This window comes from Agrilus planipennis, unplaced genomic scaffold (genome assembly GCF_000699045.2).
Source record: "Agrilus planipennis isolate EAB-ADULT unplaced genomic scaffold, Apla_2.0 scaffold54, whole genome shotgun sequence".
In the NCBI taxonomy this organism is placed as follows: domain Eukaryota; kingdom Metazoa; phylum Arthropoda; class Insecta; order Coleoptera; family Buprestidae; genus Agrilus; species Agrilus planipennis.
In genome coordinates, this window is record NW_020439000.1 from 480,673 (window position 1) to 505,273 (window position 24,601).

Genomic DNA, 24,601 nt, shown 5'->3' on the forward strand with positions numbered 1-24,601 from the left:
GAAAAAATAATTTTATGTGATTTTCGATGATCTAGTGTTTCTATAAAAATGTTAGCCCAAGCTCATTGATTAAAAAATTTATATACCTCAGCTAAATATAAAAAACCACGACTTGTGTTGGTTGCGATGATAGGTATGTACGGCAAACTGGCAGTACTTTTCATACCAGACTGAAAGAACATAAAAAACATATCACTCATATCAAGTCACCTAATATCACAAATGAATACATTATATATACAAGCATATATATATACAACCTGAATTGATAGGTCCTAGAACGGCTTGAGGTTTTAGTCGGTAGGCCTGAGGACACCTTCCTCGGGAATCCGACACTACCCAGCCATACGGATGGCTTTTGAAGATTTCCCCTCTTCCACGAAAAAAAAAAATTTAAGACGTAAAATTTTGAATTAATAATAATTAAATTTCCCTCTATTTTAATTTTATGTTAATTACTTTTCGTCTCAAAAACGAATGTAGATGCCTATTATATATCAATTCGTGTTTATAAAATAATGTTTCGTTTAATTATTCACAAATATATGGAAAAAAAATTAAATAATTAAAATACCCAAAATAGAAATTTGAACTCCGCAAGAGGTCTGGGCGCCAAGTGCCTGGCAACTGACTTCTAATTTGCAATTTATCTCGAACTGGTTTACACAGCACTCCAGGTTTGTAAAAAAATGAAAACATTCGTTAATCAACAAAAATATCTATCAGTTAATGACATGCAGTGTGATTAAGTATATATAGCCCGACAGTCTTTAAATAGCCATTAAACCCTACGAAAGCGAACAGTAAGGTTTAAAAATCGGCTTGATAAAAGTAGTGTCCGATAAAATATTTTTATTAACAATTTAAATTAAAGACAAAATAAAAAAGTAAAAATGATAATTAAAGTACTGATATCAGTAGTGTTAGTGTTTTCAACAATAATTGTTTTATACTTAAAATGGACCTTTCGTTACTGGAAAAGCAGGAATGTGTACGTTCCGGAACCAAGCCTTCCGTTTGGAAATGTGAACAACTTTATGGCAGGCAAAGAAAGCTTTGGAGACCTAGTGACTAATTTCTACAACACCCTTAGAGCAAAAGGACTCCCCTATGGCGGTTACTGTTTCGCTTTTAAACCGATTTTTGTACCGGCTGATAACAATTTAGTGCAGCACATTCTTACAACGGATTTCCAGCATTTTACCGATCACGACCCGTTCGTGGAAGATGCAAACAATCCCCTTAATGCACATTTATTTGCATTAACTGGAGCCAAGTGGAAAGCACTCAGAACCAAACTTCGGCCACTTTTTACTAGTGGAAAATTGAAGGTGATGTTTCCAACTTTAGTGGATTGTACTAATAATTTTTCATACGTTCTGGACGAAGCCATTAAACGAAAAGAGCCACTGGATATCAAAGAAACATTTGCGAGATATACAATAGATGTCATAGGATCTGTCGCGTTTGGGATAGACTGTAACTGCCTCAGGAACCCAAACACAGAGTTCACAACGTACGGTAAAAAAATATTCGACACTGGATTGAGAGATTCCATTATTGAGTTAATTAAAGTTATTAACCCCACGCTGATAAAACTATTGCGATTGGACGTTTTCCCAGCCGGAGTGCAAAATTTCTTTGTAAATATCGTAAAAGAAACGATTGATTACAGAGATAAAAACAATTATTCAAGAAACGATTTCATGCAACTCTTAATGAAGTTGCGAAATCAAGAACTCAAAGTAGACTCATCGATTGAAAAAGAGGAAACTAATGAGCATGTCGCATTCTATCAAAACGGATTAACACTGGAAGACGTTGCTGCACAGGCTTTTGTTTTCTTTGCAGCTGGCTTCGAAACCTCCTCCACTACTTTAAACTTTTTGATGTACGAAATTGTTCAAAACTTAGATATACAAGAAAAACTGAGAGAAGAAATCAAAACGGTTTTGAAAGCTCATGATGGTAAAATAACGTACGAAGCCATACAGGAAATGACTTACATGGACAAATGTGTTAACGGTAAGAAAACTATTCGTATGCTTACAATTTAAAAGAGAAAAGGGTAAAACTTTTTCCTAGAATTGGTTAATGCACCCAATTATAAGAAACATACACGACATAATCTGGGAAAAGTTTTTTAAATAATTTATTTTTGTGGATAATTTTACTTCCACTTTTACTACTTTAAGTACAATAGATTATGTCTATTTAACGTAGGATTAAGCTGCTGTAATTCTTCATCACAATATCATAACTTAACCCAACCATACTCGGAAAAAACTAAATTTTTATGACAACTCAAAAAATACAATCTTCGATTGTAAATAACTGAATTTGATGTTAAAATAGTAGACTTTATTAGATAAATTGTAATAATCTCAATTTTGACATGTTTCTNTTTTATTTTTTTTGCAGCTGGCTTTGAAACCTCCGCCACTACATTAAATTTTTTGATGTACGAAATTGTCCGAAACTTAGATATACAAGAAAAACTAAGAGAAGAAATCAAAACGGTTTTGAAAGCTCATGATGGTAAAATAACGTACGAAGCCATACAGGAAATGACTTACATGGACAAATGTGTAAACGGTAAGAAAACTATTCGTATGCTTACTATTTAAAAGACAAAAGTGTAAAACTTCCCTACCACGACTTTTTCGAAAACTTTTAAACCTTTTAAAGGATAAGTACGAGACATTTAGAACAATTAGCTTAACTTCCTATGCGTCAACTTAACTAGAATTATTAGAGGAGGATGGAAAAAAGGGCGGTAGGACTATTAGGGGAAGATCAATTTGGGTTTAGAAGAAATAGACGAACGCAGGAGGCCATTGTAGCTTTACGGGTAATAATAGAGAAAACGATAGAAAAAAGAAAGAGGGCGTACATAATATTTGTAGATTTAGAGATAACTTTTGACAATGTTAAATAGGACAAGATGTTAAATTTACTTAAAAATGTAGGGATGAGTTACAAAAATAGAAGAGTGATACTTATTTTGTATAAAGAGCAATAGCCAGTTCTAGAGCTGGGGCTGCAACGTGAAGAAGTAAATATTACGAAATATTAGACAGGGATGCACACTGTCACCGGTACTTTTTAATCTATACATCGAAGACGCGATCAACATCATTAAAGACAGTACAACTGTAGGGATAGATATACAGGGGCAATAGATTAGTATGCTTAGATTTACAGATGGTATAGTAGTGTTAGCATCTAGCAAGGAGGAGTTAGAGATAGCTTTAAATATAATGGAAGCGATACTGACAAAACAGTAATGTATGATATACAAGGGAAGAAAAAGTAGGGAAGGAGCAAATATAGAGATAGGAGACGAAAAATTAGAACAAGTGGCTGATTTTAGGTATCTAGGAAGTCAGATAAGTCAGGACTGAAGAAGTAGTAGGGGTATAAAGCAGAGGATAGCGCACGGTCGAGTCGCCTTCAATAAAAAGAAGTCACTTCTATGCTCGCGAACGGTTAATTTAGAAATTCGAATAAGGTTGTTAAAGGTGTATGTTTGGAGCGCGGCGCTGTATGGGTGCGAAACATGGACAGGGGCGCGACGGAAAAGAAAAAGTCAGAAGCATTTGAAATGTGGTGTTACAGGCGAATGATAAGGATACCGTGGATAGAGAAAGTTAAAAATGAAGAGGTATTAGAAAAAATAGGAGAACAGAAGACTCTATAGAAGTCAATAAGAAATAGGCGAAATGGGCTGGTAGGACACCTTCTCAGGCATCAAGGTCTAGTCAGAGACATATTAGAGACAGAAACGGGAGTTAGGAGGGGGTAGAGGGAGACCTAGATTAGATAACTGTTCGCAAATAGTTCAGGATGTGGGTTGTTTTAGTTTAAGGGAAATGCGAAGATTAGCTCAGGATAGGAAGTAGTGGAGGTACGTGTCCAACCAGTCGTAGGACTGACAAACTTATGATGACGAACATTTTTTCTGGAAATGACTTAAAACGTCCCATACAATAATAATTTTAAAGCATTATTTTAATCACATTCCCCGCGTTTTTTTAATGTACATTTTTTGTAGTTAGTTGTAGAGTTATCTTTTGCCATTTCCAAGAAAAAGTTAAGTTTTGAAATTTCTGTAGATACGAACATAATAATTACGTGTTTATTTAAACAGTGTTTTCGATTGACAATTACCATTGACAGTTGCATGCTGGACTCGAGTTTCTTCCCATGGTAAAACCTTCTGCTTTTTACAGAAACATTGAGAAAGTACCCTCCTCTTCCGGTGCTACCAAGGCTGTGTACAAAAGATTACAAAGTGCCAAACTCTGATTTAATTATCGAAAAGGGCATTCGACTGTCGATTTCCGTTTATGGAATCCACCACGACCCTGAATATTACCCAAACCCGGAAAAATTCGACCCCGAAAGATTTTCCGAAGAGAATAAAAACAAACGACCTCCTGTAACGTTTCTTCCTTTTGGAGAAGGTCCCAGGATATGCATTGGTATGTATATTATGACGTAAACCGAATAAGTAATGTGTCTGATGTTGCAAATAATCCATATCATTGTCTTCCAGGTTTGCGTATGGGCATATTACAAACAAAAGTTGGCTTAACTGCTCTTTTAAGAGACTACAAGTTTAATCTCAATTCCAAAACTCAAGTACCATTGGAATTTATTGCTAGGCAAATTATTCTAGCAGCAAAAGGAGGCATCTGGATAGAAGCTCACAAAGTTTAAATATGCAATATATAATTTTTTAAAATTGTTAGACTTATGTATACCGTATACCAATGTACAAATCTTACTACTGAAAATGAGTTAGAAATAAAATGCCACCATCATCAATCGCAGTAAGGAGGGCGCGCCTACAACGATTACCTAATAATATTGGATTATTTTCAAGTACCTACAGCCGGTCTACCGCCACCTACTGGATATTTGCTGCTACTAAAGTATTTCATGCGTTACACAAGACCTTACTACGGTATCAACTTGTCTAATTGAATCTAATACAATTTGCATACGTAATAAACACGCCAACCATAGTAATAAGAATATAACTTTTTAGTCAGAGTATATGAAGCGGTAATAAAATCGAAATCACGATCCGCTTCTGTCGGTTTTGATAAATTTTTGACCAAAAACTTAATAAATGCTCTTTCTAGTTAAATATGTTGGACGATTTATTGCGTAATAATTAACATCAATTTTATATAATGTTTGATAGGTGGTACTAGCAAAACTTTTAACGACAAAAATGTATTTTGCTTTTTACAAATAGAAAATACGTTTGGAGAAGTGTTTTAAATAAAATACAAAATGCTTTTCTCAAAAAAGTATTTAAATGCAAGATGAAAATAGGTATTTTTTATTTTGTATTTGCATTATAAATGCAAGTATTTCAAATAAATCACATCTCTGCTTATAAAGAATAGAGAGAATGCAACTGCAAGTTCAAACTAGTTAGTTAATTAGTGCAATAGCACATCATTACAAAGCTCACAGATGAGATAAGAGAGTATAAAACACATTATTTAAAAATTTCAACTTGGCGTTTATTTAACGTTAAAGATGGACAAGTTTCTTCTTAACTCTGTGCAACAAGTGTATTTCCAAGCCAATCTGCAAATTATCTCGAACTTGTTTACGCAGCAGTCTAGGTTAGCAAAACATGACAACTTGCGTTTTTCAACAAAAATAGTAATCAACTTATGACAAGTAATATGTTTAAGTATACATATGTATATAATCCATCAGTCATTAAATAGCAGCAAAATACAACGAAGGCGAACATTAAAGTTTAAAGTGTGATATAAGTAGCGTCGAATAAAACTATCTTTATTAACATTATAAATTAAAAATACAACAGAAGTGAGAATGATATTCGAAGTACTAATATCACTAGTGTTAGTGTTTTTAACAGTAATTATTTTATACCTAAAATGGACCTTTCGTTACTGGAAAAGCAGGCAAGTGTACGTTCCCGAACCAAGTCTTCCGTTTGGAAACATAAACGACCTTATGACAGGAAAAGAAAGTTTTGGAGGTTTAGTAACCAACGTTTACAACACCCTTAGAGCAAAAGGACTCCCCTATGGTGGTTACTATTTCGCTTTTAAACCGGTTTTCGTACCGGCTGATAACAATTTGGTGAAGCACATTCTTACAACGGATTTCCAGCATTTTACCGATCACGAACCGTTCTTGGAAGATGCAAACAACCCCCTTAATGCACATTTATTTGCATTAACTGGAGCCAAGTGGAAGGCACTCAGAACCAAACTGACGCCACTTTTTACCAGCGGAAAATTAAAGATGATGTTTCCAACTTTGGTCAGTTGTACTGACAGCTTTCCATATTTTCTGGACGAAGCCATAAAACGAGGAGAACCTTTCGATATCAAAGAAATTTTCGGAAGGTACACAACTGATGTCATAGGATCTGTCGCGTTTGGGATAGACTGCAACTGTTTCAAGAACCCAAACACGGAGTTCAGAACGTACGGTAAAAAAATATTCGACACTGGATTGAGAGATACAATTATTGAGTTACTTAAAGTTATTAACCCCACGCTGATAAAACTATTGCGATTGGACGTTTTCCCAGCCGGAGTGCAAAATTTCTTTGTAAATATCGTAAAAGAAACGATTGATTACAGAGATAAAAACAATTATTCAAGAAACGATTTCATGCAACTCTTAATGAAGTTGCGAAATCAAGAACTCAAAGTAGACTCATCGATTGAAAAAGAGGAAACTAATGAGCATGTCGCATTCTATCAAAACGGATTAACACTGGAAGACGTTGCTGCACAGGCTTTTGTTTTCTTTGCAGCTGGCTTCGAAACCTCCTCCACTACTTTAAACTTTTTGATGTACGAAATTGTTCAAAACTTAGATATACAAGAAAAACTGAGAGAAGAAATCAAAACGGTTTTGAAAGCTCATGATGGTAAAATAACGTACGAAGCCATACAGGAAATGACTTACATGGACAAATGTGTTAACGGTAAGAAAACTATTCGTATGCTTACTATTTAAAAGACAAAAGTGTAAAACTTCCCTACCACGACTTTTTCGAAAACTTTTAAACCTTTTAAAGGATAAGTACGAGACATTTAGAACAATTAGCTTAACTTCCTATGCGTCAACTNTCTGGGAAAAGTTTTTTAAATAATTTATTTTTGTGGATAATTTTACTTCCACTTTTACTACTTTAAGTACAATAGATTATGTCTATTTAACGTAGGATTAAGCTGCTGTAATTCTTCATCACAATATCATAACTTAACCCAACCATACTCGGAAAAAACTAAATTTTTATGACAACTCAAAAAATACAATCTTCGATTGTAAATAACTGAATTTGATGTTAAAATAGTAGACTTTATTAGATAAATTGTAATAATCTCAATTTTGACATGTTTCTTTAAAAATTATGTCAAGTTTCTTAATTATTACAATTAAATTTGTAATATCAATTAAAATACCTAGGAAATTTATTTCTGCTGGGATTTTATTTTTGCAGATTCGGATCCAAATTGTAATTTTTATTATTTTCGCTTACGAAGCAACGGGCTTGTGAGATATATTGTAAATATCTCTTTAATATTTAGATACATTTTCATTTTTTATTTTCTCCGTCTAGCCTTCTTCAGTTATTTAGCAAGAAAAAATTATTCTACTTTCTCTCCGGGTTTTTCGTGTTACTTTTTTCGTGAAAACAATTGTTTTCAAAATTATTTAGTTACATAGTGCGCACACAACTTCCGTTGCATGCTAAAACTTTCTGCTTTTTACAGAAACATTAAGAAAGTACCCTCCTGTTCCATTACTACCAAGGTTGTGTACAAAAGATTACAAAGTTCAAAATTCTGACGTAATTATCGAAAAAGGAATTCTACTCTCGATTCCTGTTTACGGAATCCATCACGACCCTGAATACTACCCAAACCCGGAAAAATTCGACCCCGAAAGGTTTTCCGAAGAGAATAAAAACAAACGACCTCCTCTAACGTTCCTACCTTTCGGAGAAGGTCCCAGGATATGCATTGGTACAGACGTTACAACCCAAAAGCACGATATATGTACTACAACATACATTCCTATGTTTCAGGTTTACGTATGGGCGTATTGCAAACGAAAGTTGGCTTAACTGCTCTTTTAAGAGATTACAAGTTCACTCTCAATTCCAAAACTCAAGTGCCACTGGAATTTATTCCTAGACAATTTATCCTATCAGTAAAGGGAGGCGTGTGGATAGAAGCTCACAAAGTTTAAACCTTCAATATATATTTTTTAAAGTTATCATACGAAAGGGTGGTTGTTCGTATTGTTAATTCACTCTTACGCATACACTATATAATTAAATACATATAATATCCATGTACATATAGTGTGTCGCCATCTAGTGGGTATTTGCTGCTACTAAAGTATTTCATGCGTTTGACAGACACTCATCCCATAATTATAACAACATTTATTAAGTTCTTGGCCCAAATTCGGATTGCGATTTGGATCTTATTTAATCTCATCAACGGGTTTTAGGTAGTGTTGGCAAGTTACTGGCAGATGAAATCCATAGCAGACTAATTACATCAAAAACTTATAAAAACATACGAAAATATCTTTTAGGAACGCGAGAATAATTATTTTGTACAATTTAATATCTACCTAGATGTCTATTAATAGTAATAAAAAGTTAATTGTTTTATCGGTTTCCATTTTATTTTAGTCCTGTTCTTGTCTTTAAAATATCACGAAACAGATATACATTTTAAATCAATATAGTTATCAAATGTTTAAATAGCTTTGCCTCAATAATAAGTATTTCTTGTAATTTTTACATTTATAAATAAATATGTCATTAATTAATATCCCAGCAAGATAATTTTGCGAAAACTCGAACTTGTTTACCGCGTCGTCTGACTAAAAATAGTTACGCGGAAAGCATCCGACAAAAATAATAATACGCATTATGCAATTAAGTGATTCAATAAAATGAAGGTTAAAAAGTTGCTCCTACACGAATGCACGGTCAGTACATACGTGATATTTGATTCTCTAGCAGTGAAACAATATTAAAGTGAACTTTTTTGTATTAATAGCAACATAAATAAAAATATAAGAAAAGTCTCACCATGATATTTGAAATACTAATATCGTTAGTATTAGTTTTATCAACAATAATTATCCTATACCTGAAATGGACTTTTCGTTATTGGAAAAGCAGGAACGTGTACGTTCCTGACCCAAGTCTTCCATTTGGAAATGTAAAGCGCGTATTATTTGGAAAGGAAAATTTTGGTTTATTAGTTGCAAATATTTACAACACCGCTAAAGCAAAGGAGCTACCCTACGGTGGTCTCTATTTTGTTTTTAAACCCGTTTTTGTACCGGTTGACAACAAATTGTTAAAACATATTCTCATAACGGATTTTCAACACTTTACCGATCGTTTACCCTTCGTAGAAAATGAATACGACCCTCTCAATGCTACTTTATTTTCGTTAACGGGAGCCAAGTGGAAAGCGCTCAGAACCAAACTTACCCCACTTTTCACTACTGGAAAATTGAAGATGATATTTCAAACTTTGGTGGATTGTACTAACAATCTTCCTCATGTTTTGGACGACAGTATCAAACAAAAACAACCGTTGGATATGAAAGAAATTTCAGCGAGGTATACAACAGATGTCTTAGGATCCGTCGCTTTCGGGATAGACTGTAACTGTCTCAAAAACCCGAACACTGAGTTCAGAATTTACGGAAAAAAGGTGTTTGAGACAGGAATTAGAGAAGTCGTGGTTCCATTAGTAAGCGTCGTCAGTCCCACGCTTATGAAATTATTAAGACTACAAATAACAAAGGTCGACGTCGAAAAGTTCTTCATGAAAATCGTGAGAGAAACGATTGATTACAGAGATAACAGTAATTGTTCAAGAAACGATTTCATGCAATTGTTAATGGATTTGAGAAATCAGGAACTCAAAGTGAACTCGTCAATAATTGAAAATGAGCAGAATGTTTTCTATCAAAATGGACTGTCGTTGGAAGAAATTGCGGCGCAGGCATATGTTTTCTTCGCAGCAGGGTTCGAAAGTTCCTCCTCAACTTTAAACTTTTTAATGTACGAGATTGTTCAAAATTTAGACATACAACAAAAGCTGAGGGAAGAAGTCCAGAGAGTTTTAAAAACCCATGGAAATAAAATAACATATGACGCCATTCAGGAAATGACCTACATGGACAAATGTGTTAACGGTAAATCCTTACGACTATAATTAATAATCATCATCGTTGTCAGTCCTAAGACTGGTAGGACACGCACCTCCACTCTTTCCTATTCTGAGCTAATCTTCGTATTTCCCCAAAACCAGAATAGCCCACATCCTTAACTATTTGCGAAGAGTAATCTAATCTAGGTCTACCTCTACCCCTCCTAACTCCTGTTTCTGCCTCTAATATGTCTCTGACTAGACCTTCATGCCTGAGAAGGTGTCCTACCAACCTATCTCGCCTATTTTTTATTGACTTCCATAGAGTCCTCTGTTCTCCTATTCTTTCTAATACCTCTTCATTTCTAACCTTCTCTATCCACGGTATCCTCATCATTCGCCTGTAACACCACATTTCGAACGCTTCTAACCTTTCCTTTTCCGCCGCGGCCACCGTTCATATTTCGCACCCGTACAGCGCCGCGCTCCTAACATACACGTTAACAGTCTTTTTCAAATGTCTAGATTAATCGTTCGCAAGCATAGAAGTGACTTCTTTTTATTGAAGACGACACGACCCTGCGCTATCCTCTACTTTATATTCCTCCTACTCCTTCCGTCCTGACTTATCTGATTTCCTAAAATCGGCTACTTCTTTTAATTTTTCATCTCCTATCTTTATATTCGCACTTTCCTTACTTTTTCTCCCCTTGCATACCAGAATTTTTGTTTTACTTTTATTTATTTTCATACAGTACTGTTTTGTCAATACCGCTTCCATTTTATTTAAAACCACCTCTATCTCCTTCTTGCTATACGCTAACACTGCTATATCATCTGCAAATCTAAGCATACTAATTTTTTGCCCCTATATATCTATTCCTACATTTTTACTGTCTTTAATGATGTTGATCGCGTCTTCGATGTTTAGATTAAAAAGTAGTGCTGACAGTGTGCATCCCTGTCTGACTCCCTTCCTAATATTAATAATAAAAAAGAAATTAATAATCTCATCTTCCAGAAACAATGCGAAAGTATCCTCTTCCGATGATCCCAAGGTTGTGTACAAAAGACTACAAAGTGCCAAACTCTAATTTGATTATTGAAAAAGGAACACCAGTTTCGATTCCTGTTTATGGAATTCATCACGATCCTGAATACTATCCAGACCCAGATAAATTCGATCCCGAAAGGTTTTCCGAAGAAAATAAAAATAAACGGCCCCCCCTAACATTTTTGCCCTTTGGAGAAGGTCCCAGGATATGTATTGGTACAACAAGTAAATCAAACATTATATGCGCAAATACGATAATATTTATTTCAGGTTTACGTTTGGGCATTTTACAAACGAAAGTGGGACTGGCTTGTCTTTTAAGGAACTACAAATTTACTCTAAATCCTAAGACTGTTGTGCCATTGGAATTCCTTGGAGGACAATTTATTTTAGCTTTAAAAGAAAGTGTGTGGATAGATGCTCACAAAGTTTAAATATCCAGTGGTGTAGTTTTAAGACTACAAATACAAAAATAAGTTCTCTAGTTTAGTGCTACTACATTTGAAAATATGTTTCCATACTTCAAGAACATTAAAACTTACACACATATTCAGCTTTATTCTAAAATTTTTGTCTGCAGGTACAACATTTGAACGAACCAAAACGAAAATTACTTATCACACTCTCAATCTCAAAACTCCTGTTCGTTTATTTTCCAAATTAAATAAAAGATGATGTAATTAATACTTTTAATAATGTTTACTGTAAATATTGCAACAGAATGCAATTCCTATTTCACAATGTTTCGCGCAATTGAAGTCAATGCCACAACTGGAAGTTGTTTACGACGTCGTCTGCAATCTGCGCAAAACCTGCTTGTAGAACTGCTCGATTCTGACTTATTTTAACGGAAACAACAATCAACTACTAATGAAGCGAACCTTGCCTGAGTTTGTGCAACTCCCTCTTCAGTCTTTAAATAACGGTAGCATCCAATGAGCGTGATCATTGAAGTTTAAAGATAGTATGACTTAACTTCTAGTACTAAATCGGAACTATTTTAGATAAGTAGTAATAATACAAACAAATAAATTCGGAATGATTTTTGAAGTAGTGATATCACTAGTGTTAGTGTTTTGTACAATAATTATCTTATATTTAAAATGGACCTTTCGTTACTGGAAAAACAGGAACGTCTACGTCCCTTACCCGAGTCTTCCATTTGGAAACGTATACAACATTATAACTGGGCAAGAAAATTTAGGGGATTTAGCCACTAACATTTACAACACCGTTAAAACAAAAAAACTACCCTGTGGTGGTTTTCACTTCGTTTTCAAACCGTTTCTTGTACCGGTAGAGAACAATTTGTTGAGACACATTCTCATTACCGATTTCCAACATTTTACCGATCACCTGGTCTTCGTAGAAGATGAAAACGACCCCCTCAATGCGCATTTGTTTTCGTTAACTGGAGCCAAGTGGAAGGCACTTAGGACCAAACTCACCCCACTTTTTACCACTGGAAGATTGAAGATAATGTTTCAGACTTTAGTGGATTGTACTAATAATTTTCCATACGTTCTGGACGAAGCCATTAAACGAAACGAGCCTTTGGATATCAAAGACACCTTTGCAAGGTATACAACAGATGTCATAGGATCTGTCGCGTTTGGGATAGACTGTAACTGTCTCAAAAACTCGAACATAGACAGTGAATTTCGAACGTATGGTAAAAAGGTGTTCGAAAATGGGTTTAGGGATGTTTTCATACAAACTATTAATGTTGCCAGTCCAAAGCTTATGAAATTCTTGGGGCTCAAAGTTACCAAAAGCGACGTGGAAAGGTTCTTTATGGGCATAGTCAAAGAAACGATCGATTACAGGGACAAAAACAACTATCAAAGAAATGATTTTATGCAGCTTTTAATGGATTTAAGGTATAAAGAAATAAAAGTCGATTCCGCCGTTGATAAAGATAATTCCGAAGTTGCTTATTATCAAAACGGATTAACTTTAGAAGAGATCGCTGCACAAGCGTTCGTCTTCTTCACAGCCGGCTTTGAAACATCCTCTACCACTTTGAATTTTTTGATGTACGAACTCGTTCAAAATTTAAACATACAAGAAAAACTAAGAGAAGAAATTAAAACAGTTTTAAAAGCTCATGGTGGTAAAATAACATACGAGGCAATACAAGAAATGAGTTATTTGGACAAGTGCATTAACGGCAAGTATTCGAAAATAAAAAAAATAACAAATCCGTTTTACGTTTTTTGTTTTGTGTAGAAACATTACGGAAATATCCTCCACTTCCTATAATCCCTAGAGTGTGTACAAAAGATTATAAAGTACCTGGTACCAATTTGACAATTGAAAAAGGAACGGGGCTATTGATTCCCGTCTACGCAATACATCACGATCCTGAATACTACCCGTATCCAGACAAATTCGATCCTGAACGATTTTCAGAAGAAGTTAAACAAAAACGGCCTCATTTGACGTTTATACCGTTCGGAGAAGGTCCTAGAATTTGCATTGGTACGTAATAAATAAAAAAATAATAATTCAATAAAATTACTGTATGCTATAAATAAATATATGTATTAGTTTGTATAAAGAGCAACAGGCAGTTATAGAGCTGGGACTGCAACGTACAGACATAAATATTAGGAAAGGAGTCAGACTGTCACCGCCAGGGCCGTAGCGAGGCCGGTTGAAGCTGTGCGGCGCACCGGGGCCCCCGCAGTCGAGGGGCCCTTTAGCAGTTTTCTGTTTTCAAAAAATGACTTCTAAAAAAAACTATGCTGTTAGAGATGAGCTGAGTCAAACTACGAAATGAACATCATAATTTTTTATTTTACTTTTTTCTATATCAATTTTTGTCACAATACTCCATATATTTGATCAGATACGTAGTTACATGGAATGCATACATCTCGAAATCGCGAATACTTCTACATACATGGTTTCCTTAAATCCGTTGATATAATTATCATTGCTACCATAAAAAATTACTAATTGCTGACCATAAATCTATATCACCCGAAACATCACTATAGAATTCATTGCACAAACATCAAGTGCCTGCTCTTATTTCTAAAACGTTTTTTTTTCTCGATTTGATAGCAGCAAAATCATCAATAGTTTTATCGACATTTTTTTTAATGACATTTTTCTGATCAACAATTTTAAGAAGGGCCCCTTGCGGAATACTGCACCGGGGCCCCGAGCTCATCGCTACGGCCCTGGTCACCGCTACTTTTTAATCTATACATCGATGACGTGAACAACATCATTAAAGACAATACAACTGTAGGGATAGTTATACAGGAGCAAAATATCAGTATGCTTAGATTTGCAGATGATATAGCAGTATTAGCTTTAAATAAAATGGAAGCGGTATTGACAAAACAGTATTGTATAAATATAAATGAAATTAAAATAAAAATACTGGTGTGCAAGGGAAGAAAAAGTAGGGAAAGAGCGAATATAAAGATAAGAAACGAAGAATTAAAACAAGTGGTCGATTTTAAGTATCTAGGAAGTCAGATAAGTCAGGACCGAAGTAGTAGTAGGAATATAAAGCAGAGGATAGCGGAGGGTCGAGCCGCCACCATTAAAAAGAATTCATTTCTATGCTCGCGAACGATTAATGCTGTACGGGTGGGAAACATGGTCAGTATAGGAGAACAGAGGACTCTACCGAAGTCAATAAGAAGTAGGCGAGATAGGTTAGTAGGACACCTTCTCAGGCTTAAAGGGCTAATCAGAGACATATTAGTGTCAGAAACAGGAGTTAAAAGAGGAGTAGTGATAGACCTAGATTAGATTATTGTTCGCAAATACTTAAGGATGTGAGATGTTCTAGTTTAGGACTGACGACCTTACTGTCTTACTTAAGTCGATAGGACTTCGTTCAGGTTGTATTATGGATGTGTAGAGCATATGTTACGGATATTTTAGTATCGATCGCTGCCAATGATCGATTTTTTCTATTCGATTTAGAGAACTCAATTATATACTTGATCAATGTATTACATAAATATGCACGAATGTACTCGTATTATTTTAATCGAATTATGCCTTAACTATTGTCCCATATAAATGAATGAAAACTAATTTTACAATAAGACTGTTTAAATTTAATTGTCATATCGTTTATTTAGGTTTAAGAATGGGTCTGTTGCAAGCAAAAGTAGGAGTGGCAGCTCTCCTTAAGGATTACAGATTTACTTTAAATTCTAGAACTAATGTGCCACTTGAATTTAAAGGAAGACAAATAGTTTTAACCGTTAAAGGTGGCGTCTGGATTGAAGCACAAAAAATATAAACTTTTACTTAACGATAATTAAGTTATCACAAAAATGTATACAATTCGTAATAAAAAATTGTTTATTGCTTTTTTTTAATATAAGACAATTTGTTATCTAAAATATTAAAAATATTTTGATGATCCCGATAATCTAGTAATTCCCTTACGCAACAAATAATTCACTAATCGTATGTCAATAAATCAAAAAGATATGTCTAAGTTGATGTGCACTGCACTTAACAAAAAGAAAAGACTATTANTCTAAAATATTAAAAATATTTTGATGATCCCGATAATCTAGTAATTCCCTTACGCAACAAATAATTCACTAATCGTATGTCAATAAATCAAAAAGATATGTCTAAGTTGATGTGCACTGCACTTAACAAAAAGAAAAGAATATTATATAGAACTAAAACGTTATGATGTGTAAATTTTGTCAGTGCCCAACAAGGTTCATGAGATTCTCAACCACCTCTACATGACTAATTTCATAAAGTGCTAATCATCGTGCTTGCTAAGCAAATTAATATCCACATGCGTAACCCTACCACTGTTATTTAGCTTTATGGAAAACAATAATAATATAATATAAAGCCAGTGTAAACAGCATTATAATTATACAGTAATAGGCAGCGGTTGAAGACAGATACATATCAGAAAAGTTTCGAAGATGATATTGGAAGTAGTGGTTTCCGTAGTGATAGTTTTAACAACACTAATTATTTTAAATTTAAAATGGTCGTTTAGATTTTGGAAAAACCGAAATGTGTACACTCCGGAGCCGATTGTTCCGTTCGGAAACGTAAAATCCGTGATTTTCGGAAAGGAGAACATTGGAGCTGTTACGACCAAAATTTATAACATTGTTAAAGCAAAAGGACTTCGTTATGGAGGTTTTTATTTCTTCAACAGGCCTATGTTTGTACCTGTTGATCGTACGTTGATACGTCACATTCTCATAACCGATTTTCAACATTTCACTGATCATTCTGGACCCATCGACGACAAAAGAGAACCTCTTGCTGCACATTTGTTTTCATTAACCGGTGCCAAATGGAAAGCCCTCAGGACTAAATTAACGCCCCTTTTCACCAGTGGAAAATTAAAAATGATGTTTCAAACTTTGGTCGATTGTACGAATGACTTCCCTTGCGCTTTGGACAGTGCCATAAAACGTAAGGAACCGTTCGATATTAAAGATACCTTCGCAAGATACACAACGGATGTCATAGGATCGGTCGCGTTTGGGATAGACTGTAACTGTCTGAAGAATCCAAACACAGAATTCAGAGTTTATGGCAGGAAGGTTTTTGAAGTCGGATGGACTGAAAGTGTGATTAATGCTATTAATCTCATCTGTCCCGAGTTAATGGCAATATTTAGATTAAAAGTGACAAAGGTCGACGTCGAAAATTTCTTTATGAACATGGTAAAAGAAACGGTTGACCACAGAGATAAAAATCATTACGAAAGAAACGATTTCATACAACTCCTGATGAACTTGAGAAACAAGGAAATCAAAGTTGAATCGTCCCTCGATGAAAATGGTACCGAGAATCATATCGCTTATTATCAAAACGGATTAACAATTGAGGAAATTGCGGCCCAATCGTTTGTATTTTTCCTGGCCGGCTTTGAAACATCATCCACCACATTAAATTTTTTGATGTACGAAATTGTCTTACATTTGGAAATTCAGGAAAAGCTGAGGGAGGAAGTTGTTACTGTTTTGAAAGCACATGATGGTAAAATAACGTACGAAGCCATACAGGAAATGACCTACATGGACAAATGTATTAATGGTAAATAACATTGCATGATGTAGAAACCTTCCCTTTCCAGAGCAAGTACAGGAACATAATTTTGATTTTTTTTTTTTCTACAGAAACGTTGAGAAAGTATCCACCACTTCCGGTAACTCCAAGGAGATGTACAAAAGATTACAAAGTACCAGATTCTGATTTAGTAATTGAAAAGGGAAGATCAGTTCTGATCCCCATTTACGGGATTCAACACGACCCCGAATACTATCCTGATCCCGAAAAGTTCGACCCCGAAAGATTTTCCGAAGAAAACAAAAATAAACGGCCGCCAGTCACATTCATCCCATTCGGGGAAGGTCCCAGAATATGCATTGGTAAGTTTTGCTTCTTTTCATTATCAGGCTATATTTTTAATTTTCAAAAACATTTTGTTAATTTCTCGTAGGTTTGAGGATGGGTTTATTACAAGCCAAAGTGGGATTAACGGCTCTTCTCAGGGATTACAAATTTACTTTAAATAACAAGACCAAAGTACCACTGCAATTTGCTGGTAGACAATTTATTAGCACAGCAGACGGTGGTGTTTGGATAGAGGCAGAAAAGGTACAATAAACTCAATTTGTTTTTGTGTTTCATTGTGTATTTATGTGTATCTATTATGTTTTTTATGTATGTAGAGATGTAAGGATTTAATTTTTTGTAAATTTATTACGTGGATATAATAAACGTATATTTGAACCACTGATAAGATAATGTCAGGTTGTTCAAAGACTTAATCAGAACTACCATTGTCTATCGTATTTCGTATTCTATCCCTAAAAACCATGTAAATAGTGAACTAGTTTATCTATAAAACTTTCCAAATAGATATTATCATCTTTTTATCTAAATTAAACACCTAAATGGCCACACATGAAATGTTTAGCCGAAAAAAAAAATTATAACAATGAAGATTAAATTAAAAACGAAAATTTACCTAAACATTAACGCGATATTTACAATTTATCCCACCAGCCCGCGAATATAATAAAAATTACAATTTCGACCCGAATTCGTAAAAATAAAATCCCAGCAGAAATAATTTTACTAGGTATTTTAGTTGATATTACAAATTTAATTGTAATAATTAAGAAACTTGAAATAATTTTTAAAGAAACANTGTTTATCGTATGGTTTAAGGAAAAAGTATATCAAAATAATAACAATAAAACTTTTACTGACTCTCTCATCAAACATTAATAATTTCCTAGATTGCTACCTCAACAAAAATTCTTTAAAGTACGCAGTACATAGTCCTCATTGAAAACTACGATGAAAAAATATTACCCTTTATCTCCTAGCACTCATAAAAATTCAATTGAAATATCGAACGGAAAATTGACATAGAAAGTTCTGCACTTCCACAACATAATCCAATCGACAAAGCTGAAAGTTATTCTATGTCGTGCCACATTTCAATATTAAACCATGTGAATCAATAAGTGACAACTATAATAGTTTATTAGCAACCCGAGGAAACAACTTTACGAACAAAATGTGCTCCTAGAACGCGATGTTGTTCGCCTTAGTTTAATGCCAGGTCGTAGACAACTGCTGGGAAGTTATATGCATCCGGGCAACTAAGTGATTGCAATAGGAAATCGTAATCATGAAAATACAATCAGTACGTGGTTACACGATTCTAATATTTAATACGCCAACAACAATATAAATAAATGGAACATTGGATTAAAATACAATCCAAGATCAAGTCGCGTTTTACCATGACCAAGACAGAACGACCAATATCAAGACTAAAACCAAACGAACAGGACCAAAACTAAAATCATCAACGAATGTTCGAGACCAATATCAAATACGCAAGACTAAACGAAAAATTATTACTTCCGGTGGATTAATGAGTTAAACTATTTTTTTTCTTGGAAAAAAGTATTTTTAGTATTTGAAATTTTCGGTTTGCTTTACTAGATTTTAATACTGAATATATAATAAAAGAAATTTTATCAATGTTTTATAAAAAGAATCTACATGAATCTTCTCGGAGTATGTGTTCTTTGTTCCTATGTCAATGGTTAAAATATAGAGACAAAGCAATTTTTTTATTAATTCTTTCAAGTACCTTCTACTATATTTTTCCCTAAAAGGTCAATTTGTGCGTTGAAGAAAGGGTAAGTACTTTGCTGATCACTAGGGACAAGAATTAGAGAAGTCATGGTATCATTAGTAAGCGTTATTAGTGCCGTACGAATGAAATCGTTATTAACACTGAGAATAACAATGATCAATGACTATAACGAATATCATGATTGATTATAGAAATTACATAAAAAATTATTCCATGCAATTGTTAATTGTGTAAAAGTAAAAGTGAACTCGTTAATCATTGAAAAGATTATTCTAATGAAAAAATAGTTTCTGCCAAAATGGACTATTATTATTGAAGGAAATTGCGGCGTAGACGTCTGTCTTCTTCGCAGCTGACTTTGAAATTTCCTCCGCGTTTTACAAGGATAACTCAAATACGAAATCCAAAGAATTGTAAAAAGCTATGAGGGAAACATATTCAGAAGATGTCCTACATACATGGACAATTTCTTACGATAATCCAGAAAAGAGAAATTAGAACACCTATTTTCTAGAAACGTTGCAAAATTACCATCGACTTTTTATAATCCCAAAGTTGTGTACAAAAGATTACAATCAGCTATACTCTCACTTAGTTAATGAAAAGGGTACTCTGGACCGGAGTTCCAACTATGGAACCCAGATAAACTCGATATAGAAAGATTTTCCGAAGATAATAATAACAAACAGCCCCTTCTAACATACATTGGTACATTTTATAATACAAAGATTATAACGTATTTATAATTAATTTAATATTATACTAGCGGTCTGTGCCCGTTTTGGCAGGCGTGACGTCTAGATAGAAGTAGAAAAGGTATAAAATTTTGGCTTAAAATTTGTTTAGTTATCACCAATAAATGCTTGCGTATTACCATTTAAATTAGACAGGTTATTATCTAAACTACTAGACATATTCCTCATTAATTTGGTAATTCCCTTATGTACTTACAAAATAGACAATTCAGTTGAGTGAGAAAAATATATATTAATTCTATTTTTATTGAAACTTAAATATTTTGCATAAACACTTAACAAAACAAATAAACAGATCACTAGTGATCACCGATAAGTGTTCCTTTGAAATAATCAACCATTACTTGCTGAAAAATTTAAATCAACATGGACATATTCTAAAATTTATCGATAATAATTAAGAACCTTTCAATTAACCTGGTCATTCTGATCTAATTGAAATTTTTTCATGTTTTCCTGAAGAATTATTAGATCATCATCATCATCATAAAGTTAATGATTAGGTATCAATTATTTTTAATTTTTTTTTTTTTCGAACATTAACAGGTGATGTAAATTATCACTGTGCCAGTAAGCTGTAGTTGAAGTCAAATTATATACAAAAGATTATAACACTGGCCTAATTATTATGGCAAAGAGTTTCATTAGATGGAACTAAATTACAAATAATTTTATTCATGTAAAATCAACATCAATCATTTTATATCAAAATATTTACAACCCCATTTTGTTTCTAATCTTTTACAGATTGTATAATAAGAGAAAGAAATGGAATCCATATATAGTTTCTTTAGCTTTGGTTTTATCTAATAACTGAAGTTTTTCGAATCGTTTTATAAGAATTTTGAATTTCAGTTTTACACAGCTGGGGTATATCAATTCGATATTGTTTTGAGGGCTGTTTTGTCGTAATTCATAGAATTTCGTAGTTTCTTGCTAAAGGTACGATAAGTGGTGAGTTGGCAGGTATCAATTGAATTTCAAAATTCCATGGACCATGACAATGAACCCGGAAAAATATCGATCTAATATTTTAGAGTATCCTTTTTCAAGGAGTTTAGAATTTCTTATGCTCTTTTCAGCTAAAAAATTGCGAGGCAGTCATGGAATGTCTCTTTGTCGTCTTTTTAAGCTTCTAATACCTTCAAAGGTCAATGCGACCAACTTTCATTCATTATTTTATATAATGTTTGATCGGCGATTGGTACTAGCTAAAATTTTAACGGCAAAAATGTATTTTGCATTTTACAAATAGAAAATACATTTGGAAAAGTATTTTAAATAAAATACAAATTGCTTTTCTCAAAAANATCAAGTCGCGTTTTACCATGACCAAGACAGAACGACCAATATCAAGACTAAAACCAAACGAACAGGACCAAAACTAAAATCATCAACGAATGTTCGAGACCAATATCAAATACGCAAGACTAAACGAAAAATTATTACTTCCGGTGGATTAATGAGTTAAACTATTTTTTTTCTTGGAAAAAAGTATTTTTAGTATTTGAAATTTTCGGTTTGCTTTACTAGATTTTAATACTGAATATATAATAAAAGAAATTTTATCAATGTTTTATAAAAAGAATCTACATGAATCTTCTCGGAGTATGTGTTCTTTGTTCCTATGTCAATGGTTAAAATATAGAGACAAAGCAATTTTTTTATTAATTCTTTCAAGTACCTTCTACTATATTTTTCCCTAAAAGGTCAATTTGTGCGTTGAAGAAAGGGTAAGTACTTTGCTGATCACTAGGGACAAGAATTAGAGAAGTCATGGTATCATTAGTAAGCGTTATTAGTGCCGTACGAATGAAATCGTTATTAACACTGAGAATAACAATGATCAATGACTATAACGAATATCATGATTGATTATAGAAATTACATAAAAAATTATTCCATGCAATTGTTAATTGTGTAAAAGTAAAAGTGAACTCGTTAATCATTGAAAAGATTATTCTAATGAAAAAATAGTTTCTGCCAAAATGGACTATTATTATTGAAGGAAATTGCGGCGTAGACGTCTGTCTTCTTCGCAGCTGACTTTGAAATTTCCTCCGCGTTTTACAAGGATAACTCAAATACGAAATCCAAAGAATTGTAAAAAGCTATGAGGGAAACATATTCAGAAGATGTCCTACATACATGGACAATTTCTTACGATAATCCAGAAAAGAGAAATTAGAACACCTATTTTCTAGAAACGTTGCAAAATTACCATCGACTTTTTATAATCCCAAAGTTGTGTACAAAAGATTACAATCAGCTATACTCTCACTTAGTTAATGAAAAGGGTACTCTGGACCGGAGTTCCAACTATGGAACCCAGATAAACTCGATATAGAAAGATTTTCCGAAGATAATAATAACAAACAGCCCCTTCTAACATACATTGGTACATTTTATAATACAAAGATTATAACGTATTTATAATTAATTTAATATTATACTAGCGGTCTGTGCCCGTTTTGGCAGGCGTGACGTCTAGATAGAAGTAGAAAAGGTATAAAATTTTGGCTTAAAATTTGTTTAGTTATCACCAATAAATGCTTGCGTATTACCATTTAAATTAGACAGGTTATTATCTAAACTACTAGACATATTCCTCATTAATTTGGTAATTCCCTTATGTACTTACAAAATAGACAATTCAGTAAGAAAAACTTTTTTATCTATTACTATACAAAATAGATATTGTTTGTAATGAAATAAGTGATGTTGTTCACATTTTATGTTTGGCGTGTAAGAATTTCTCGAAAAATATCAAAAACTTTGAGCGAAATAAAGATCTGATAAAATCCGAGAATTCAAAATTATTCAACATTGAAAAACATCAAATGATTTCATCAATTGATTCACTTACTTTGTGATTAAAATGCACATAGTTCCATTCTCCAATGCCCATTCTCCATCATTCGCTAATGAACTGGATACTAGATACCATTTCATACTATCCCATAACTTAAAGTAACACTGGAGCACTTTCCCTTACAATTCCCGAACGCACCAACATTTCGCGAACGCATTCCCTATAGGGACTTCAATCGGTCAATCGAATGATCTGTTATTAATAAAAATATCTACTTAATGATGATAAAAATCATAATAATACACAAAAAGATGTTATAAATCGTCTAATAAATTGTGTAAACCAAAACTAAATTGCTTCCGAAGAATGAGTCATCATAAGATAAGTCGACGCTATCAAGAAAATTACGTTTTCAGGTCACACAAAACAACCTAATAAATATATCTAAAGTATTGGGAATTTCTGAATGGATTTAAATGAAAATCGAAGTTAACAAACTTTACTATACCTTAATTAATGGATTTCTGATAACGCCGGCATGTTTTCATGTTAATTTTATACTCACTTTTCTTTGAACATAAATGGAAATTCACACATTATCTATGGTTACATACACAGCACTCTTCTCTCTTCAGAAGACAATGAAATGGTAGGGAGAAATTGAGAGAGGGAGCCAATAAAAAGTCGAAACAAACGATAAGTGTACGATAAAAGAAATAAATTATGTTTAAGAGATTTAATTAGGTCTTAATAGATAAATAGGCGAAAGACAAGCGTCACAACTTACATAAAATACATAATTGCTGCAAAATTAATTGATCACAAAACTTCGTACACCTATTTACTAGTCTTATACGTATCAATTTTTTGTGCAAAAGAAAATATTGATGTGTTTTTTGTTAGGAAATAACTAATAAACATGAACACGAGTTCAATTTTCTTTTTAGTGAACTACTCAGATGTAATATTAATAAAATCAAACGACAAACTTGCTCTTACCTTGGCAAATAAAATAAATTAACATGTACTTCGATTTAAATCTAATATAACAACGCTACAATAATAACAGAAGGTCTATTTACCAAATTTACCATTTTTCGTTTTATAGTTTAAATAAAACCATGTTCGCGGACATTCTGTAATTTTGAATTTAAATTCGAAATATCACGGCTATGTAGATAACCCGTCTTACAGTCAAATTCCGGAATTATCATGACCGCATATAGACCACCCATTTTACAGTAAGTTGCAATCCTAAGTAGGAAAATAAATAATATTGAAAATAGAATAATGAAGCCAAAAGGAATGCGTTTAATAATTTACCTTAGATAAATCTATTTCTAACAATAATATATATTATTTACACATTATTTATTTACTTTTTATCTATGTATATCTTTCTGAAAAACAATTTAAGTGTTGCTACTGCTGTTAATTTTTTAACCATTCAAACATAATTGACGTCCTCTTTAATAAATTTTTAAGATCTATTTTATTAAAATAATCCTTATTATTGAAAAAAAACTACGTCTTCAAAATTCTTATGCATCGAAAAAAAACAGAACTAAATTACGTACAAGTAGCAAACACCAATTTAAAAATACACTAAATAGTAAAACAGATAGTATTTAT

At 33.3% G+C, this 24,601-nt stretch overlaps 6 protein-coding genes across 12 annotated transcripts in view; 5 read left to right on the forward strand and 1 right to left on the reverse strand.

Moving 5' to 3' along the window:
- The window catches only part of LOC112904831, a 154,068-nt gene extending 129,851 nt beyond the window's left edge, over positions 1-24,217 (reverse strand). The window contains exons 1-2 of one of the 4 annotated variants that reach the window (XM_025975883.1): positions 23,478-24,217; positions 23,024-23,221 (exon numbers count right to left, since the gene is read on the reverse strand). In XM_025975883.1, the coding sequence (XP_025831668.1) occupies positions 23,024-23,065 (42 nt within the window). In that variant the 5' untranslated portion in view covers positions 23,066-23,221; positions 23,478-24,217. The remainder of the gene's footprint in view (positions 1-23,023; positions 23,222-23,477) is intronic. The other 3 variants (XM_025975884.1, XM_025975882.1, XM_025975881.1) reach the window with 3 other exon arrangements.
- Positions 768-4,830, forward strand: LOC108734377 (probable cytochrome P450 6a13). Of its 2 annotated transcripts, none has more exons than XM_018465917.1 (3): positions 768-2,025; positions 4,233-4,484; positions 4,559-4,830. In XM_018465917.1, exons 1-3 carry the CDS (start codon positions 894-896, stop codon positions 4,720-4,722), a joined length of 1,548 nt encoding a protein of 515 aa, XP_018321419.1. In that variant the 5' UTR covers positions 768-893; the 3' UTR covers positions 4,723-4,830. The 2 variants fall into 2 exon arrangements, with proteins under 2 accessions (XP_018321419.1, XP_025831661.1); XM_025975876.1 differs by lacking the exon at positions 768-2,025 and adding an exon at positions 2,411-2,595.
- On the forward strand, positions 5,751-8,374 carry LOC112903885 (probable cytochrome P450 6a14). Its single transcript, XM_025975873.1, has 3 exons — positions 5,751-6,994; positions 7,788-8,039; positions 8,102-8,374. The coding sequence occupies exons 1-3, from the start codon at positions 5,863-5,865 to the stop codon at positions 8,263-8,265; spliced, it is 1,548 nt and encodes a 515-aa protein (XP_025831658.1). The 5' UTR covers positions 5,751-5,862; the 3' UTR covers positions 8,266-8,374.
- Positions 8,795-11,805, forward strand: LOC108734374 (probable cytochrome P450 6a13). 3 transcript variants are annotated; one of them, XM_018465914.2, is made up of 3 exons: positions 8,795-10,248; positions 11,224-11,353; positions 11,611-11,805. In XM_018465914.2, the coding sequence occupies exons 1-3, from the start codon at positions 9,126-9,128 to the stop codon at positions 11,744-11,746; spliced, it is 1,389 nt and encodes a 462-aa protein (XP_018321416.1). In that variant the 5' UTR covers positions 8,795-9,125; the 3' UTR covers positions 11,747-11,805. The 3 variants fall into 3 exon arrangements, with proteins under 3 accessions (XP_018321416.1, XP_018321415.1, XP_018321414.1); XM_018465913.2 differs by having other exon boundaries at positions 11,224-11,472; positions 11,527-11,742; XM_018465912.2 differs by having other exon boundaries at positions 11,224-11,742.
- Positions 12,279-15,608, forward strand: LOC108734378 (probable cytochrome P450 6a14). The gene is made up of 3 exons (XM_025975875.1): positions 12,279-13,426; positions 13,486-13,737; positions 15,366-15,608. Exons 1-3 carry the CDS (start codon positions 12,295-12,297, stop codon positions 15,527-15,529), a joined length of 1,548 nt encoding a protein of 515 aa, XP_025831660.1. The 5' UTR covers positions 12,279-12,294; the 3' UTR covers positions 15,530-15,608.
- On the forward strand, positions 16,111-18,020 carry LOC108734376 (probable cytochrome P450 6a14). Its single transcript, XM_018465915.2, has 3 exons — positions 16,111-17,316; positions 17,400-17,651; positions 17,723-18,020. Exons 1-3 carry the CDS (start codon positions 16,185-16,187, stop codon positions 17,887-17,889), a joined length of 1,551 nt encoding a protein of 516 aa, XP_018321417.1. The 5' UTR covers positions 16,111-16,184; the 3' UTR covers positions 17,890-18,020.
- Positions 24,218-24,601: the final 384 nt, after the last annotated feature.

Bases quoted from the DNA above. Each gene is read 5' to 3' on its own strand.
- LOC108734377 (XM_018465917.1), top strand. From the start codon at position 894: ATGATAATTAAAGTACTGATATCAGTAGTGTTAGTGTTTTCAACAATA. The intron at 2,026-4,232 runs GTAAGAAAACTA...TGCTTTTTACAG, and splicing joins CATGGACAAATGTGTTAACG to AAACATTGAGAAAGTACCCT. The intron at 4,485-4,558 runs GTATGTATATTA...ATTGTCTTCCAG, and splicing joins AGGTCCCAGGATATGCATTG to GTTTGCGTATGGGCATATTA.
- LOC112903885 (XM_025975873.1), top strand. From the start codon at position 5,863: ATGATATTCGAAGTACTAATATCACTAGTGTTAGTGTTTTTAACAGTA. The intron at 6,995-7,787 runs GTAAGAAAACTA...TGCTTTTTACAG, and splicing joins CATGGACAAATGTGTTAACG to AAACATTAAGAAAGTACCCT. The intron at 8,040-8,101 runs GTACAGACGTTA...CCTATGTTTCAG, and splicing joins AGGTCCCAGGATATGCATTG to GTTTACGTATGGGCGTATTG.
- LOC108734374 (XM_018465912.2), top strand. From the start codon at position 9,126: ATGATATTTGAAATACTAATATCGTTAGTATTAGTTTTATCAACAATA. The intron at 10,249-11,223 runs GTAAATCCTTAC...CTCATCTTCCAG, and splicing joins CATGGACAAATGTGTTAACG to AAACAATGCGAAAGTATCCT.
- LOC108734378 (XM_025975875.1), top strand. From the start codon at position 12,295: ATGATTTTTGAAGTAGTGATATCACTAGTGTTAGTGTTTTGTACAATA. The intron at 13,427-13,485 runs GCAAGTATTCGA...TGTTTTGTGTAG, and splicing joins TTTGGACAAGTGCATTAACG to AAACATTACGGAAATATCCT. The intron at 13,738-15,365 runs GTACGTAATAAA...TCGTTTATTTAG, and splicing joins AGGTCCTAGAATTTGCATTG to GTTTAAGAATGGGTCTGTTG.
- LOC108734376 (XM_018465915.2), top strand. From the start codon at position 16,185: ATGATATTGGAAGTAGTGGTTTCCGTAGTGATAGTTTTAACAACACTA. The intron at 17,317-17,399 runs GTAAATAACATT...TTTTTTCTACAG, and splicing joins CATGGACAAATGTATTAATG to AAACGTTGAGAAAGTATCCA. The intron at 17,652-17,722 runs GTAAGTTTTGCT...AATTTCTCGTAG, and splicing joins AGGTCCCAGAATATGCATTG to GTTTGAGGATGGGTTTATTA.